This window comes from Pan paniscus, chromosome 2, assembly GCF_029289425.2.
Source record: "Pan paniscus chromosome 2, NHGRI_mPanPan1-v2.0_pri, whole genome shotgun sequence".
NCBI lineage: Eukaryota > Metazoa > Chordata > Mammalia > Primates > Hominidae > Pan > Pan paniscus.
The window spans coordinates 47046415-47064810 of NC_085926.1; the positions used below are offsets into that span (position 1 = coordinate 47046415).

General features: G+C 38.0%; 1 protein-coding gene across 6 annotated transcripts in view; it reads right to left on the bottom strand.

Moving 5' to 3' along the window:
- SETD2 (SET domain containing 2, histone lysine methyltransferase) overlaps positions 1-18396 on the bottom strand; it is a 147401-nt gene that overhangs the window by 73649 nt on the left and 55356 nt on the right. For all 6 annotated transcript variants that reach the window (XR_010111422.1, XR_008624731.2, XR_008624730.2 and 3 more), the window contains exons 6-9: positions 15742-15865; positions 13084-13161; positions 11222-11319; positions 7720-7846 (exon numbers count right to left, since the gene is read on the bottom strand). Coding sequence is in view for 3 of the 6 variants with exons in the window: in XM_003818444.6 (XP_003818492.3) it covers positions 7720-7846; positions 11222-11319; positions 13084-13161; positions 15742-15865 (427 nt within the window). In the remaining 3 variants the exon portion in view is untranslated. The remainder of the gene's footprint in view (positions 1-7719; positions 7847-11221; positions 11320-13083; positions 13162-15741; positions 15866-18396) is intronic.

The following is an 18396-nucleotide window of genomic DNA, read 5'->3' on the forward strand; positions in this document are numbered from 1 at the left end:
GCCTGAGCGACAGAGTGAGACTCCTTCTCAAAAACAAACAAACAAACAAACAAATAAAAGACTGGTGTTAGATTAGAAGATCTCAATTTAACATAAAATAACTTGAATTTGATAAAACCTGAACAGAATCCTGAACAAGGGAATATATATGATCAAAATGGATTATTATTTTTTTATTTTTTATTTTTTTGAGATGGAGTTTCGCTCTGTCGCCCAGACTGGAGTGCAGTGGCGCGGATCTCAGCTCACTGCAACCTCCACCTCCCAGGTTCAAGTGATTCTCCTGCCTCAGCCTCCCGAGTAGCTGGGACTACAGGCCCGTGCCACCATATCCGGCTAATTTTTTGTATTTTTAGTAGAGACAGGGTTTCACCATGTTAGCCAGGATGGTCTCGATCTCCTGATCTTGTGATCTGCCCGCCTCAGCCTCCCAAAGTGCTAGGATTATAGCCGTGAGCCACTGCGCCCAGCCCAAAGTGGAACTTGAGAATAATTTGTGCGGCAATAACAGAATAAAATTTAGATAAGCTAGAGACTAAGGAGAAGACAGGTAACATTACAACTTAGCAGGAAATGATAAAAGTCTAGAATGAAATGATTCAGAGAAAAGCAAGCTAAAAGGAAAGAATCTTAAGAAAATTTTCTATTACTTTTTTCTTTTACTTAACTATTTATCCCTTAATATAATTTCAGGCAAGGCACTGAACATTTTTATTTCATATTGTACCCAAAAATTCACATTCTGGTAAAGAACAAGAATAAATGAGAAAAAATAAAGTGCTGCCTGAGAGAGGTTGTAGAAACTCAAACCCATTTTTCTTTCTAAAATGTACATTTAAGGCTCATTCTTTTTCATTTCCAATACCACTTAAGTTTTTGAGTAAATACATGAACAGAAAAACCAATTTAAAGTTGTCTTAATCCAAGAAAGACAATTTCATTAAAGATATCTTTTCCTTGCATATCCTAAATGTAAGCCTTCCTGTGTCCCAAATTCTACGGTATTAGATGAGTTCAAGGGCTTTAAAATTCTACTTTTCCCCTCAACTGTAACAGCCAGAATACTGCTTTTGACAGATTTTTGAGACGAAAATATTCACAGGGCTAAAAAATGAGATATTTTCAGCCAGGCACAGTGGCTCACACCTGTAATCCCAGCACTTGAGAGGCCAAGGCAGACAGATCACCTGAGGCCAGGAGTTCGGGACCAGCCTGGCAAACATGGTAAAACCCCAACTCTACTAAAAATACAAAAATTAGGCCAGGAACGGTGGCTCACGCCTGTAATCCCAGCACTTTGGGAGGCCAAGGTGGGTGGATCACCTGAGGTCAGGAGTTCAAGACCAGCCTGGCCAACACGGTGAAACCCAGTCTCTACTAAAAATACAAAAATTAGCCGGGCATGATGGCAGGTGCCTAAAATCACAGCTACTCAGGAGGCTGTGGCAGGAGAATCACTTGAGCGCGGGAGGCGGAGGTTACAGTGAGCCAAGATCGTGCCACTGTACTCTAGCCTGGGCGACAGAGCAAGACTCTGTCTCAAAAATAAATAAATAAATAAAATAAAATAAAAATTAGCCAGGTGTGGTGATGCACATCTGTAATCCCAGCTACTCTGATGGCTGAGGCAGGAGAATCACTTGAACTTGGGAGGCGGAGGTTGCAATGAGCTAAGATCATGCCACAGCACTCCAGCCTGGGTGACAGAGCAAAATACTCTCTTAAAAACAAACAAAAAAAAAGAGGTATTTTCTTTTTAAAATTAGGCATGTTATGACTGTTTAAAAACTCTAAATTATGTTATTTACATTCATTCAATAACATTTATTGAATAGATATTGTGTAAGGCATTTCCAGGATATAAAGAAAATCACGTTCTAACTAAAGAAAAATAAACTGTAAAAATGCAGAAACTGCAGTATAAATTAATTTTTGCAAACAAAATAAAGATGAATAACCCTTGAACATTCCTCAGCGGTTATACTGTAACACACATACACATAAATGCATGCCAATTCCAGTGGTGATAATACAGCTTCCCTAATTTTGGGTGCTCAAGCATAGCAATCAATTGTGCAATAACTTTTAGGGTACCTGGGAGACAGAGGTGGGAAGACTGAGTTTGTCTCCCTTCCTTTCAATTAAATTACATTTACTAAAAGTCTTAGATTTTATGTATGGGTCAACATCATCCAAGAATATGAGGTAAGTAACTAAAAGTAAACATAAATGTAAGAATGATTAGGGTGTATTTTTAAATTATTGATAAACTGAAAATTTATATATATTAAATATATATTTATATATTATATATTTATCTGTAATTTATAGATAGTATATATTTACTATATATAGTGCATATATATGCACAATTCTATAGTACTTGAAAATTTATTAAGTACCTAATCATTGCAAGATACTATTTTTTAATACTTGAATATTTTGTGGCACTAAGGGGTCTAAGTAGCATTTTAAATACTTCTTGATGGAATACAACATACAGTATGCAGAATACACATATAGACAGAAATATATAAAAACAATTAGTAAATAGGTTTAATAAACAGGTGAGCAACACCCATACAGCCACCATCCAGGTAAGTTTAAAAAACAGAATACTGCTAGCATTCCTGTAGTGCCCCATGTACCTACCCCTTCCTGGTTATAACAGCAACCCTTCCTATGCTTTGGAGATAACTTATCCTAACATTTTAAGAAATAGGTCTTCAATTTTCTTTATAGGTTTACTATCCATATGCAAATTCCTAAATATTAATTTTTTTTTAAGTGATGGAAGCTAACTTTATTTGAAATGAAAGGTTCACTCTTGTCCTTGCTCCCTAATTACTTTAATTTTACTTTAAGTTCTGGGATACATGTGCAAGAACACGCAGGTTTGTTACATAGGTATATAAAATTTTGTCTATCTTTATGGAAATGAAATCATACAGGACAAAATATTTTGTCATGCTTCTTTCACTCAACCTTACATTTTAAGAGTTATCCATGTTACTGTATGCAGCCAGTTTATTTTCATGACTATTTCTTTTATAATTTATCCATCCTTTTTTTTTTTTTTTTTGAGACTGAGCTTCACTCTGTCGCCCAGGTAGGAGTGCAGTGGCATCATGTCAGCTCACTGCAACCTCCATCTCCTGGGTTCAAGCAATTCTCCTGCCTCAGCCTCCCGAGTAGCTGAGATTACAGGCACCCACCACTACACTTGGCTAATTTTTGTATTTTTAGTAGAGACAGGGTTTCATCATGTTGGCCAGGCTGGTCTCGAACTCCTGACCTCAGGTGATCTGCCCACCTCGGCCTCCCAAAGTGCTGGGATTATAGGCATGAGCCACTGCGCCTGGCCCATTCTTATGTTAATAAATATTTGAGTTATTTCTACTTTTTCTGATATCACAAGCAATGCTGTTGTGACTTCTGATATACATTATAGCTAGCCTCTCTGCTTATACACCCAGGAACTGCTGGCTCATATGGTATATATTCTTTCACTTCAGTAAATAATGTCAAAGTATTTTCAAAAGTGGTTGTCCCTCATTTACACCCCTCACCAACAGTGTATGAGATCTGTTGTTCTTATGTACCATGGAACTTAATTTTTATCAATCTGGTGAGAGTGTAAATAACATCTAATAGTAATTTTAATTTGCACTCCCCAATTACTAATAAAGTTGAACAGCTTTCCACGTTTATTGGCTATTTGAATTAGTAAAGTGTCTCTGGAAGTTGTCTATTTTTCTTTTGTGCTGGCTGTTCTTTTCTTATTAATAGGATACTAGTTACACTCATTATGCATATTCTGGATAGTAGTATTCATTTGTTATGAGTTGAAAGTTAAGTATTTCCTCTCAGGTGGGTTTTCACCTTCTTTATTACATAAATTATTATTGATTTGTTTCAAAAACTCAAACAATAGAGACTAAGGGAAGTTTCAGACTATTTTCTGTTCGTACCATAAACTACAAATAACATCAGGTCACAGTAGGGACATATTATACTTCCATCAAGTAAGTAAGTAATTAAGTACCCAGTGTGTGACATAGCCAAAGATAATCACCTGTCCTGGAAGAGCTTATAGTTTGGTTAAGGAAAGAAGCTGTATACAGATGCAATCATAAGAACAAGGATAAAAAATGTTTAGCAATCAAGGGGTAACATGAGGGATGTGGATTATAGTGCAATCATTATTAACATCTTCTTGTCAACAGTTTATACATGCAAAACTGCATTCTGAACTGCTAGCTATCTTGTCCTTTCCATGGCATCCTTTACCCAAGAAATTCCCAAGGCTCAACCTTGTGAGTTCAAACAGTTGAATTCTGTGATTCTGCTTCTGTGATTCTGCTCAACTGTAACTGACCAAAACTCAGAATCCAGGCATGCAAAAAAGAAATTTCTGCAGCAGATAATCCAAGTAAAATTAAAGTACAATTAACCTCTGCATTAGAGTCAAGGGCAAATGATCTTTCACATCATTCTAGGAACCTAGGTTCATTCTGGGATATTCCTCTATCTGGGCAAAGTTTCATATAAAACATCATTGTTCCGGAATAACTTCAAATTCATATCTGGAGCAACCGATGACTATAGCCTATGGAATGACTGGATACAAGTTACATCTAATTCAGTCCAAAGGCACTAAGACCTATCCTGAAATTGACACACTATTACCTGAATACAAACAACCAACCAATGACAGAAATATCTAGTCCTTAGTTCTTCAGAGTTATCCTTAAATCTTCTAAGAAAGGTAAAAAGCCACCTAATGGAGGTATGATACAGATATAATGCCACCTCTTAATCCATAGTAAGGTCACTTCTCATCAATAAATTAGTTTTAAAAATGTGTTTATTCTGTAAGTTTTGAAAATAGGAAACAGCCATTGGGAAGTTTTTCTTTTTGTTTTTTTTTAGATGGAGTTTTGCTCTGTAGCCTAGGCTGGAGTGCAGTGGTGCCATCTCGGCTCACTGCAAGCTCTGCCTCCTGGGTTCAAGCAATTCTCCTGCCTCAGCCTCCGGAGTAGCTGAGATTACAGGTACCCGCCACCACGCCCAGCAAATTTTTGTATTTTTAGTAGAGACAGGGTTTCACCATGTTGGCCAGGCTGGTCTTGAACTCCTAACCTCGTGATCTGCCTGCCTCAGCCTCCCAAAGGGCTGAGATTACAGGCGTGAGCCACCGTGCCTGGCCTGGAAAGTTTTTATGGAGATACTAGTTTAGGTCAACATGTTTAATAACTACTTTGTGGTTGCTCTGGTAAACCATGAATTATATGAAACAAGAGTTAACAACAAAAGCAATTTAATGGAGTTTAAAGAAAAATGTCCGGTAGTCAAGTGAAGAAAGCTAACAGACTAGGTATGACCCAGTGACTACACTTCCATAGATAAATCTTAAAGAAACATGTGCAAAAGAGACATGTGCAAAGATACTAACTTTGAAATTAATAGCAAAAATTGGAAACATAAGTATCCATCAGTAGGAAAATATGTCAATAAACTGTTACATGATGAAAAAAAAAAAAGAAAAACTTTCAAATGACCATCATGCAGAAGTTGAGAAAAGAAAAAAATTACAGCAATTAGAAATAAATGTTCATCTACATATATGAATACAGATCAAATTCAAAAATAAGAGTAAAAAATGCACACAAATACATCTATATTATGTCATTTCTTTTTCTTTTTTAATAGAGATGAGGTCTCACTATATTGCCTAGGATGGTCTCGCGCTCCTGGGCTCAAGCTATCCTCCCGCCTTGGCCTCCCAAAGTGCTGGGATTATAAGCAAGAGCCACCACGCCCAGCCATATTTTACCATTTCTAAAAACTTTTAAAATGCCACACAAAACAATATGTTCTAAAATGCAGAAACATTTATTGTTATGGCCATAGTTGCCTCAAAGGTAGGAGGGGACTCCACTCTACAGTTTAACTGTAGTTTAACACAATGGCTAAGAGCAGAGACAAGATGCTGGATTGGAGCTCATTTCCACCACCTAGTTGGGTGACACTATAATCTCTCTGTGCCTTAGTGTGTTCTTATCTGTAAAAAAGGAAAGATCATTACCTAATTTATGAGCTTATTGTGAGAATTAAATGAGCTAATACATCAAGTCCTTAGAAAAGTGCTTGGCATAAAGTTACACTATATATGCTATCTAAAAAGAGGGCTGAAGGCTGGGTGTGGTAGCTCATGCCTGTAATCCCAGCACTTTGGGAGGCCAAGGCGAGAGGATCACTTGAGCCCAGGAGTTTGAAGCTGCAGTGAGCTATGAATGCATCACTGAATTCCAGCCTAAGCAACAGAAGGAGATTTTGCCTCAAAAAAAAAAAAAAAAAAAAAAAAGGGCTGGGCACTGTGGCTCATGCCTGTAATCCCAGCACTTTGGGAGGCCAAGGTGGGAGGATCACTTGAGCCAGGAGTTCGAGGCTGCAGTGAGCTGTGATCACTCTACTGTACTCCGGCCTGTGGAACAGTGCGAGACCTTGTCTCAAAAAAAAACAAAGCCAAACCATTTGAAAATATATACATTTTTTAAAAGAGAGAGAGAGAAAGAAAGAGCTAAAGAACACATGACATTCCAATGCATTTGTTCATGTTGGGTGGTGCAAATATAGGTGTTTGTTATATAAACTGTCCTTTTCTGCTTTTTTTAAAGGACCTTTCCAATGCTTTTTTTTTACTTTAACTGAATCTTCTTACAGAATTCAGATTCTTAATACTTAATTCCCTCAAATTAATTTGTGCTCAATTGATGTTACCTTTTAACCATTATACTCTCATCGCCTCCCTCATGTCTTTTTCTATCTCCCCATCTAAACAGAAAAATTGCTGTCATCTATAGTTCTTATGAGTATTAAGTTCCTGAAAAGTCCAGGAATGAGCTAACTGCAAAAGAATCACAGGGGGATTTGCTGACTAACACCGGTAAACCCTCAGCCCTTCCACTAAGATTCACAGGTCTAGAGAGTAGCCCAAAAATGTGCATTTTTACTATGGATCCAGCCAGCTGGTTCTAAAGAAAGTGATCCAAGGATCACATTTTTGAAAAACAGTACTCTAGCAAAGGGATCCTCAAAAAAGGGAGGAGAATATTTTTTTAAACACAAAGTCCTTTTTGCAATTGATAGCCCCTTTAGTAACAGGATATTCCCCACCAACAATCCCATCCCCATCCCAGGAGTAACTCAGGCAAGACAGGGTACAAAATGAGGCTATCAACTGCTGTTTCATTAAATAAAAAGAGCATCTGTGACTACTCCTGTTGGTCTTAGGTTACCTACTTCCTCTCAAAACTTTTCTCACACTCAAAAGAGGATTTTCAGAGATTTGAAGAACACTCAAAGTTTAGAGTACCAAACAAAGACAAACCAATAACAAGAGATTAGAAACGTAGAGCAGACATAGTGAGCTATCAGGGAGAAAAGATATGTTTTACTTGTACTTAGGAGTTTTAAAGAAACTGAAAAACTATTAGTCCAGGTGTTTTCAATAATACTTTAATAGTTCTCAGTACCCAATTCCAATCTCTATGAATCTGAAATAAAAATAGCAATTGCATCTCTTTTCTGGTAACAACTCATCTGATCTTGGATTTCTCTGGTGGCAGTAGTATGACTTTATAACCTTCAATCAGAAAAGCCACCTCACTTTTTAAATTTTTTATTGTGAAAGTTGAAAGAAAAATGCAAACTTACTGAATCCTTCTTACGAGATCGTTCCTTCTTCATTTTCCCTCCTGCTGCTCTGATGCTGACTCTGTTTTCTCCTCCCAGGTAACCCCGGCAATTGGCTGATCCGCAGAAACATTTCTGGGCTTCTTTTCTGTTCAAAGAGCATAGGAAAGAAGTCAGCTATGCGGAAGTAAACCATACAAAACTGTTGGCAATAAAACAATTACACACAAAAGTCATACCAGTCTAAACAAAATCAAACAAACAAAAACCATAACTTGAAGAGATTCCAACAAGTCTGCTATTACTAATAGAAATGTCTGAAAACTGCTCTTTAAAAATATTCATTATTTTTCCAATCATCTTTCTTTGGGAGACAAAACTAGCCAAGAAATAAACAATTCTTCCATTTTATGAGAATACCTAGTAATATGAAAATAAGAGATCATATACATGTTTGGATTAAGAACAAAATTGCTTAAATAGTTCAGAGAACTATTACTTATATGTAAATGTTTAATTGGCACATAGAACAAACAAACATGCATTAGTATAAGCAGACATAAAATGATTAATACAGGATACTTAAAAGGAAACATTTGATTATTAAAAGATTGGCTGGGCACAGTGGCTCACGACTGTAATGTCAGCATTTTGGGAGGCCAGGAGTTTGAGACCAGCCTGGCCAACATGGTGAAACCCCATTTCTATTAAAAATACAAAAATTAGCTGGACATGGTGGCACACACCTGTAATCCCAGCTACTCAAGAGGCTGAGGCATGAGAATTGTTTGAATCCAGGAGGCAGAGGTTGCAGTGAGCCGAGATTGCACCACCGCACTCCAGCCTGGGTGACAGAGTAAGACTCTGTCTCAAAAAAATAATAATAACAATAATTGAGTATTCTAATAGTAAACTGGTGGATTTAGGATATGATAGTGGCAATTAGAGGGATAAAAATAAATTGCTCAATAAGTAGAGCAGGAATTCCCTAACAGCACTTGATTTCCACTTTTCTTTCCCTCAGAGAGGACAATACAAGCACAGAGGCAAAAAAATGGAGCCCGACACAGAACCTGGTCTGCATTCATGCCCTGAATATCTGACAAGAGTAGCAGACAGAATCGGAAACAACCATCTGCCATTTGTCCTAGATTATAATCAGATCATCAGTTTCAGAGTTCACTATGTTTAAGACATGAAGCATGTATGAAACAATGTGAAGGAATATGTAAAAGACCTTCACTGCCAGAAGTCTGGTAACTGTCACCAGACTGAACAGAGTACAGGAATTAAAACCTCATCATATAATAGCATTAAAATAATTAAAATATTCAGGAAACTCTGCAGCTGTGTGCTTTTCTGGCATAAACACCAAAAGCTACTAATTGATATAGGTATAATCTGAAAAAAATAAAATAAAAACTTTTAGGGTTTTGTACCTTACTTAAATTTTCCAATATTTTAATTGTACTGGTTTCTTAACAATCAGAAAGTATCTTGCATAGGTCACTGGTCCTAAAGACCCAAAGAAGATAGACTGTTTCACGGGTAATGTGTTCTTTCATTATGAGGCACACATTAGTTGTCTTTTTCTGATATTAGTGGCCACTAATGACCACTGTTTAGGACCCATACCTTACTAAGTGTTGCAAAATGGTGATATTTTTACTACTTAATTTAGTTTTATCTTTTTGTTTTCTGAGACAGGGTCTTGCGCTATGGCCCAGGCTGGACTGTAGTGGCAAGGTCATGCCTCCCTGCAGCCTCAATGTCCTAGGCTCAAGTGATCCTCCCACCTCACCCTCCTGAGTAGCTGGGACTATAAGCGTGCACCACTCACCTACTACTACATTTATTAACTGGAAGACTTGTACAAAGAAAAACTTCCTCTCATCAACTATTTGGTTTAACCTAAAGCAGAAGTCACTTGAGAAAGGCAGAATAAATGTTTAAATGCTTAATTTTTTTCCTTTATTTTTAAACTAGTCTTCAAAGTCATGAATTGGTTGACTAATATACCTTTTTTTTTTTTGGCTTTTTTGTTTTGTTTTTTTCGAGACAGAGTCTTTCTCTGTTGCCCAGGCTGGAGTGCAGTAGCATGATCTCAAGTGATTCTCCTGCCTCAGCCTCCGGAGTAGCTAGGATTACAGGCATGTGCCACCCCACCTGGCTATTTTTTGTATTCTTAGTAGAGACGGGGTTTCACCATGTGACCAGGCTGGTCTCGAACTCTTGACCTCGTGATCTGCCCACCTTGGCCTCTCAAAGTGCTGAGATTACAGGCGTGAGCCACCGCACCCAGCCTCCCAGGCATAGTTTTTTGTTCGTTTGCTTTTTATTTTTTTTAGATGGAGTCCCTCTGTCACCCAGGCTGGAGTGCAACAGCACGATTTCAGCTCACTGCAACCTCCGCCTCCCAGGTTCAAGCTATTCTCCTGCCTCAGCCTCCAGAGTAGCTGGGATTACAGGTGTGCGCCACCACGCCCAGCTAATTTTTATATTTTTAGTATGGACGGGGTTTCACCATGTTGGCCAGGCTCAAACTCCTGACCTCATGATCTGCCCGCCTCAGCCTCCCAAAGTGCTGAGATTACAGGCGTGACCCACTGCAACCAGCCTGTAGTTTTATTTTTAAGTAGTCATTAGAACACAGGGATTTTACATAATGTGCTTCAAACCTCCTCAGTATCTTTATTAATGCTTCAGTGTTAATAAGAACTCTCACACTTTTTGCTTAGGCAGTCTTTGCTATTGCATCGGTTACTGTTTTTAGGAAACAGAACTAGGTAACCAGGCCGGGCGCGGTGGCTCAAGCCTGTAATCCCTGCACTTTGGGAGGCAGAGGCAGGCGGATCACAAGGTCAGGAGATCAAGACCATCCTGGCTAACACGGTGAAACCCCGTCTCTACTAAAAATACAAAAAATTAGCTGGGCGTGGTGGCGGGCGCCTGTAGTACCAGCTGCTCGGGAGGCTGAGGCAGGAGAACGGCATGAACCTGGGAGGCGGAGCTTGCAGAGAGCCGAGATCACGCCACTGCACTCTAGCCTGGGCGACAGAGCAAGAGTCCATCTCAAAAAAAAAAAAAAAAAAAAAAAAAAAGAACTAGGTAACCAATTATATTTAACAGTACAAAATGGTACAGATGAAATAGACTGGTTATGAGTTATGCTAACTGTTAATGCTGAATAACGGATACAGAGGAATTTATAATACTGTACTATTCTCTTCAGACACAAAAAGAGTTGGCATGTCTAAAGTTTTTCAGAATTACATAAGAAATATAATTATACAAGTAGACCATATGAAGTTGAGGAGAAAATCATACAGTTCCTGTACAACATCCCTTAAGGGTCAGAAGTGTCATACAGTAGAAAAACACACAAAACCAAAACAATATCTTATAGATAAGAGTTAAGAGTAAATATAACTTTTAAGTAATTCATATTAAAGTTTTATATCCTTATATCTGAACAGCCTATTTCCCCATCAGAAGCAGCAAAATTAGTAGAAACAATACTTACCCATATCTCTGGAACTGATAGTCAAACGTTAACTCTGAGCCTGAAGGAACCAGTTTGGTGGTAAAAAACCCAACCCTCAGTTGTCCGTTCACAGTCCACTGAGATGATGTTTGAAAACAAAAGAAATTAGTAACTTATTAGTGTGTGTGTGTGTGTGTGTGTGTGCATATATAAAGATCATCATCATCTGCCTTAATTATGCAAGTGGGTCTTTAGGCAATGAAGGTTTTCCCAAATAGCACATGGAGACTTTTTTCTTTAAAAGAACTAAAATATTTAAGTGTAACTCTCATTTAATGGACTACCAGATTGCATATATCTCTAATTCATCTCTAATAAAAGTAACTGCTAAAAAAAAAGAAAAAAAAGTAACTGCTATTTTATCTTAACATTTCCATACAGTAAAGATTCACTTGTACTAAAAATTGGCAAATAGAGGATGCTTGTGTCACTGAGTATCAAAGGCAAGTCTATATTAACATATGTTAAAAGTAACCATGTTGTAAGATAAGATGAGATATAGAAACTAGGAAACACTGATCCCAAAAGTTTAATTCCATGAAGTGGTGGTCATCTGGCTGAGTATAGTGAAAGGGACATCAGAACAGACTCAAGAATTAAAATGGGGGCAGATACATGTTAGGCAGATCTTTTAGTTCCAAAACATGTAAGCAAGTCAAGGACTGAGGAGCTCTGATCCAGACAATTTGCACATGTTACTAATGAAAACTCTGGACTTGCAGAGATTAAGGGACACTGTACAGTGAGAGTCTCATAGCTAGACATGTGGCCACCAGCTCTGGCAGAACTATAACCAAAACCTAGGTTGAATGATTCCACAGTAGGTTCTCCTTTTTGTTATACAACTTGGCTCTTGGAAGAGCCATGCATAAAATCTATTAGTGTATAGTTCAAAGGGCAAAAAATATCCAGACTCAAAAGCGCTATTTCAACATGAGAGGAAATCAATGATATACATTTGCAGAGCGGGTTCATAGCTTTAACCTAAAAAAGTTACAATCCCAGCTGGGTGCGGAGGCTCACGCCTATAATCTTAGGACTTTGGGAGGCTGACGGGGGTGGATCGCTTGAGGCCAGGAGTTCGAGACCAGCCTGGCCAACATGGCAAAACCCCGTCTCTACTAAAAATACTAAAAAAATTAGCTGGACGTGATGGCACGCACGTGTAATCCCAGCTACTTGGGAGGCTGAGGCAGGAGAATCGCATGAATCCAGGAGGCGGAGGTTGCAGTGAGCCAAGATCATGTCACTGCACTCCAGCCTGGGCAAAAAAAAAAAAAAAAAAAAAGATACAATCCCTCTCAATGTTAGTCGTTCAGTCCCTCATCAGTGTTATTAAAAGTCAAATGTTGCACCTAGATAAGACCTAATAAAGAATCCAAATACACACTGAACTTTCAAAATTAAAATTTAGTTTTGTATTTTGGCACCATTAAAATAATATACAAAATAATTATGGGCAAGGAAGGAGAGGTGACAACTAAATGCAATGTGAGTTCCTGGACTGGATCTTGGACCAGAAAAACAACAGCTGTCAAAATTGGAATACGGTCTTCATATTACTTAATAGCATTCCCTGGATCTGATCCTTTTATTATGGTTATATATGATGTTAACATGGGGAAAGCTAGGTGAAGACTGATATATGGGTGTAGTCAATACTATTTTTCTAACATTCCTATAAATCTAAACCTATTTCCAAATAAAATCTTAAATAATAAAGTAGAATAGGAAAAAGGGACTAAAAAATTCATGAGTACCTTAGATATGGGATCTAAAATTAATGGTCAGAACAGCAATCGTGAACAAATACCTCAAACTCTAAATCCACCTCAACTTACTTTTTGGGTTTCACAGTTTGGTTCACAGCTGTGATTCATGAAACGAGAGCAATTTCCTTTTTGAGTGGCATCTATTATCTGGGAGAAGAGGATCATTTAAGAATTAAAAAATAATACCTTAAATATTCATGCAATTACCTGCAAAACTACATACATCTCTTATGCATCAATTAAAAAAAAGATTGTGCTGCGAAACCTAACCAGTTAAGGTAGGGCAGTGAGGCCTTCTGACTACCAGCTTCATAGTTTTTCCACTGTAAACAATGGCTCAGTTTCCATTATTTCTAACTGAAGACAGATGACACTGTGAATTAAATTAACCCAATCAAAAAAAATTTACACATTTTACAAAGGAAAAGCATTAAGACAAATGTAAGATACATGCAATGCACACGCACGCACACACATACACACTCCCTTACCCCCACTTTGCCCTTGCTTCAGAGAACTGTCACACTGCTTCCCACTTCAAAGCGACAAATACCTAACTGATGCTTTTGGAAGATCTGCTAATTATTAACTTTTGCCCATAGGCAAAATTATCTTTATCAGTGTCTCTCCCATTTATCCTTAGCCATTTCTTATATTCTATTACATCCTAATCTCACTGCATGGTATAATACTTCACTTTAAAGTGTGGGCTATGTCACAATGCCATAGGTCTCAACCTTGAGTGTGTATCCAAATCCCATGGAGAGTTTGTTAAAACTTGCTGAACCCATCCCTAGGGTTAAACTAAACAGCTCTGGGGTTAGGTCCCTAGAATTTACATTTCCACACTGAATACAGAGGCAGATATATGAGAATCGAACTGAATTTTATTAAGCCAGACATTAAAGAGATTTATAAAAATGTAAAGCGATGCAACTCTTTTCACTAAAAAAAAAAAAAAAAAAAAATTTAAATAATCATTTTCCAAGGCCAGGCACAGTGTTTTATGTCTGTAATCCCAGTGCTTTGGGAAGTTGAGGCAGGAGGATTGCTTCAGGTCAGAAGTGAGACCAGCCTGGGCAACACAGCAAGATCCTGTCTCTACAAAAAATTTAAAAATAAGCCAGGCATGGTGGCATGTGCCTGTAGTTCCAGCACCTCAGGAGACTGAGGTGGGAGGACTGCTTGAGCCCAGCAGTTCAAGGCTGCTGTGAGCTATCATCATGCCACTGCACCCCAGGCTGGGCAACAGAGCAAGACCCTGACTCAAAAAAAAAAAGTTATTTTTCATAATACCATGTTATTTTTATCAATAAGTAATGGGCTTACTATTGTTACAGTTAAGTCCTCACTTAAAGTCATCAACAGGTTCTTTGAAACTGCAACTTACAAAAGCAAAACAACATACAAGGAAACCAATTTTACCATAGGCTAACTGATACTAAACAATAGTTAAGTTCCTATGGCAGATTTCTGGCCACAAAACATCAACAAACTTCTAAATAAAGACCAAAATGGGCTGGGTGTAGTGGTTCATGCCTGTAATCCCAACGCTCTGGGAAGCCAATCTGGGCCAACACTCAAGTGATTCTCTGTTTTAGCCTTCGGTCTGAGCCCTTGGAGCAGCTGTAACTAGATGCATGCAAAACCATGCCCGGTTAATTTTTTTTAATTTTTGTAGAGATGAGGTCTCACTATGTTGCCCAGGCTGGCCTCCTTTGGCTTCAAATGATTCTCCCACTTGGCCCTAATGTGGTTTTAAACAGACATTCTAAATTTCTCAGTTGTGATTTTTAATATGATTAAGTATAAGTAATTATAACCCACATAACCTATATAAGCAAAAGCACTTTGGGGCCAGGCACGGTGGCTCACACCTATAATACCAGTACTTTGGGAGGCTGAGGCACATGGATTGCTTGAGGCCAGGAGTTCAAGACCAGCCTGGCCAACATGGCAAAACCCAGTCTCTACTAAAAATACAAAAATTAGCTGGGCATGATGGTGTGTGCCTGTAGTCCCAGCTACTCAGAAGACTGAGGCACAACAATCGCTTGAACCCGGGAGGCAGAGGTTGCAATGAGCCAAGATGGCACCACTGCACTCCAGCCCAGGTAATATAGCAAGACACTATCTCTTAAAAAAAAAAAAAAAAAAAAGGCACTCTAGGGGTCATCAATAATTTCTAAGAGTTGTAATCTAAAACACACTACGTTTATCTTTACATATATATATGTAAATTCCTCTCTCTTCCATGTTTTTATTTTCTACCTTGTCATGCAACAGTAACTTCCACGCTTTTTGTAAACAAATAGACGCTATTTATACTGCTCTGCCCCTCATTTTTGTCGCTTAATATATTTTAGAAATCAGTCGGCAGGACATGGTGGCTCATGCCTGTAATCTCAATGCTTTGGTGAGGTCAGGAGATCGAGACCAGCCTGGCCAACGTGGTGAAACCCCGTCTCTACTAAAAATACAAAAATTAGCAAGGCGTGGTGGTGGGCGCCTGTAATCCTAGCTACTCAGGAAGCTGAGGCAGGAGAATCTCTTGAACCCAGGAGGTAGGGGTTGCAGTGAGCCGAGATCTTGCCACTGCACTCCAGCCTGGGCGATAGAGCGAGACTCCGTCTCCAAAAAAAAAAAAAAAAAAAAATCAAATCAGTATCAATGGCTCCTTCAAACCTAACAGATCTGTTTCAAGGCAAATATATCCAAGCTGCTTACCTCATCATTCTTCAGGGCCATGAAATAGTAATGGATGTTTTTGTTTCGTGCATACTCCTTCACTCGAGCTTTAAACTCTTTATGATCGAGTACCTCTCCACAATATTCTAGGACAAAGGTGTTCCTGCAAACCAAAAGGAAAAAAATAGCACTTCCTACCTAGGAGCAGTAGGGAAAACATATATGCTCAGGCAAAAATAAGGAATTTAAATAAATACTGCAATGTGGATAAATTCAGTTATTACACAAAATAAATTTCAAACACATGTCAAGTATCTAGCTTCTAACCAAGGTTACTTTTCTCCTTCACAGTACTTTTCAAAGAATGTTGATTCTAAGATGCTTTTATAATTTATACCTACTACCAAAATATATATCCTTTAACTGGATACTAAATCATTCAAGTCTGGCTTACAATATCATTAAAACAGTTATTAACAGCTGCAAAACAGCTCTGAAGAAATCAAGAGACACTGAAAAGTTAGAGGATTTTTGCTCTAAAAAAAAAAAAAAAAAAAAAAAGGCAGCCGGGCACAGAGGCTCACGCCTGTAATCCCAGCACTTTGGGAGGTAGAGGCGGGTGGATCACCTGAGGTCGGAAGTTCGAGACCAGCCCGACCAATATGGTGAAACCCCATCTCTACTAAAAATACAAAAATTAGCCAGGCGTGGTGGCATGCACCTGTAGTCCCAGCTACTTGGGAGGCTGAGACAGGAGAATTGCTTGAACCTGGGAGGCAGAAGTTGCAGTGAGCCGAGATCGCGCCACTGCACTCCAGCCTGGGCAACAGAGTGAGACTCTGTCTCAAAAAAAAAAAAAGGAAAAAGAAAAAAAAGAAGGCAACTTAAATATAGCAGCCCTTCTGCTGTCTTTACTCTCAAAGGTCTCTAAAAATGTTAAAGATCAAATCTAATTCCCTTTATGTAATGACATTCTCTTTGACGTCTCTTTAGAATGTTATTGGTAATTGTTATTTATCTTCTTCTTTGGCATCTTTCAGTTACCCTTTATCTTTGAATGTTCTTTTCTTGATTATTTACCTATTTATTCTGAACTGAAGATATTAAATTCAGTCTTTTCCCCTTCTCTTTATTCTCTAAAAGCTCATTCTAACCAATGACTTCAACTATTAGTTCTATGTAGACAAATGTTATACTATGTTTTACTCTGAAGTTCTGACATAAAATGGCCTGCCTGAAAGTCTTTTCTTATCCCCTCAAAATAAACATGCCCTAATTCTAATGAAAGAAATTTTTTTAATGTAAATCTTTTGTATTTGTTTACAACATACTGGCATAATCAATGTACTTATTAAAGGAGTTAACTTCGCCAACTGAAAAAAATTAAATCCTTTTACTTTAAAAAATAAAGCAATTAAAAACAAATGAGAAAAGAACACATATATTAAAAAGCAGAGCTCAAAAACAGGATTGGAGAAGTTTATAGTGGATGTATATATATATTTATATAGTAGTCCATCACAAACACATTTAGGTCTCAATAATAAAAATCTGATTATTCATGGGTAAACCTAGAAAGTCAAATTATTACCTCTATAACCAATATTTGAAATGTCCTTTCTAACCCCAGAAGCTTATCATCTTGCAAATAATTTAAAATGATGACAAAATTTGAGGTCCTACAATGTTGGACTCTCCACTTCCAGGATTAGTGCCCTCCCTCAAGAAAAAGAAAAGTCACTTTGGGTGGCCGGGGGGGTGCAGGATTGCTTTGGCCCAGGAGTTCAAGACCAGCCTGAAAAACACAGGAAGACCTCATCTTGACAAACAATAAAAAATTAAAAAATTAGCCGGCCATGGTATTATGTGCCTATAGTCCACTACACCAGTTGAAAGCCTGGGGCAGGAGAATTGCTTGAGCCCTGAGTTTGAATCTACAATGAGCTACAATCACATTACTGTACTCCAGGCTAGGTGACAGAGCAAGACCCCATTGCATTAAAAAAGAAAAAAAAGCTGGGCACAGTGGCTCAAGTCTGTAATTCCAGCACTTTGGGAGGCCGAGGTGGGTAGATCACTTAAGCCTGGGAGTTTCCGACCAGCTGGGCAACATGGTGAAATCCCGTCTCTACCAAAATAAATAAATTTAAAAAAATGTTTTAAAACATTTTTTAAAAACTTAAAAAAGAGAGAAAAAGAAAAATGACATCATGGACTGCCTTGTGAATTAAATGTGGTGACTACAAAACATACAAAATATATATTATCCAGGATCTGGAACTGCACACATAAAAAATATTTCCAATCCCTCTTCTGCCAAAAATCTATCTTCCCTAAACTTACTCATTTAAGGCTTGATTACCTGCTTTTGAAAGGTAGTATGAAAAATATAAATAAAGCATATTGATGTCATCTGGCATCGATATTATGCCCATTTGACAAATAAGACAGAGTTTGGATAATGTAGGTGATCTATCCAACTTCATAAAGCTCAATTACAGCCTGGGATTCAAACTCCACCTAAATAACTACCTCATTATATTATAAAGATGCTTTCTTGAATTTTACTAAAATATTCAATTCTAATGATATTACTCTCAAATCACCTTATTTAGAAAAAGTTCTTAAATATCAGAGCCTGACCAGCCAGTAAATCACTCAGAGTAGAGACCCCACATCAGGAAGTTGGAAGGA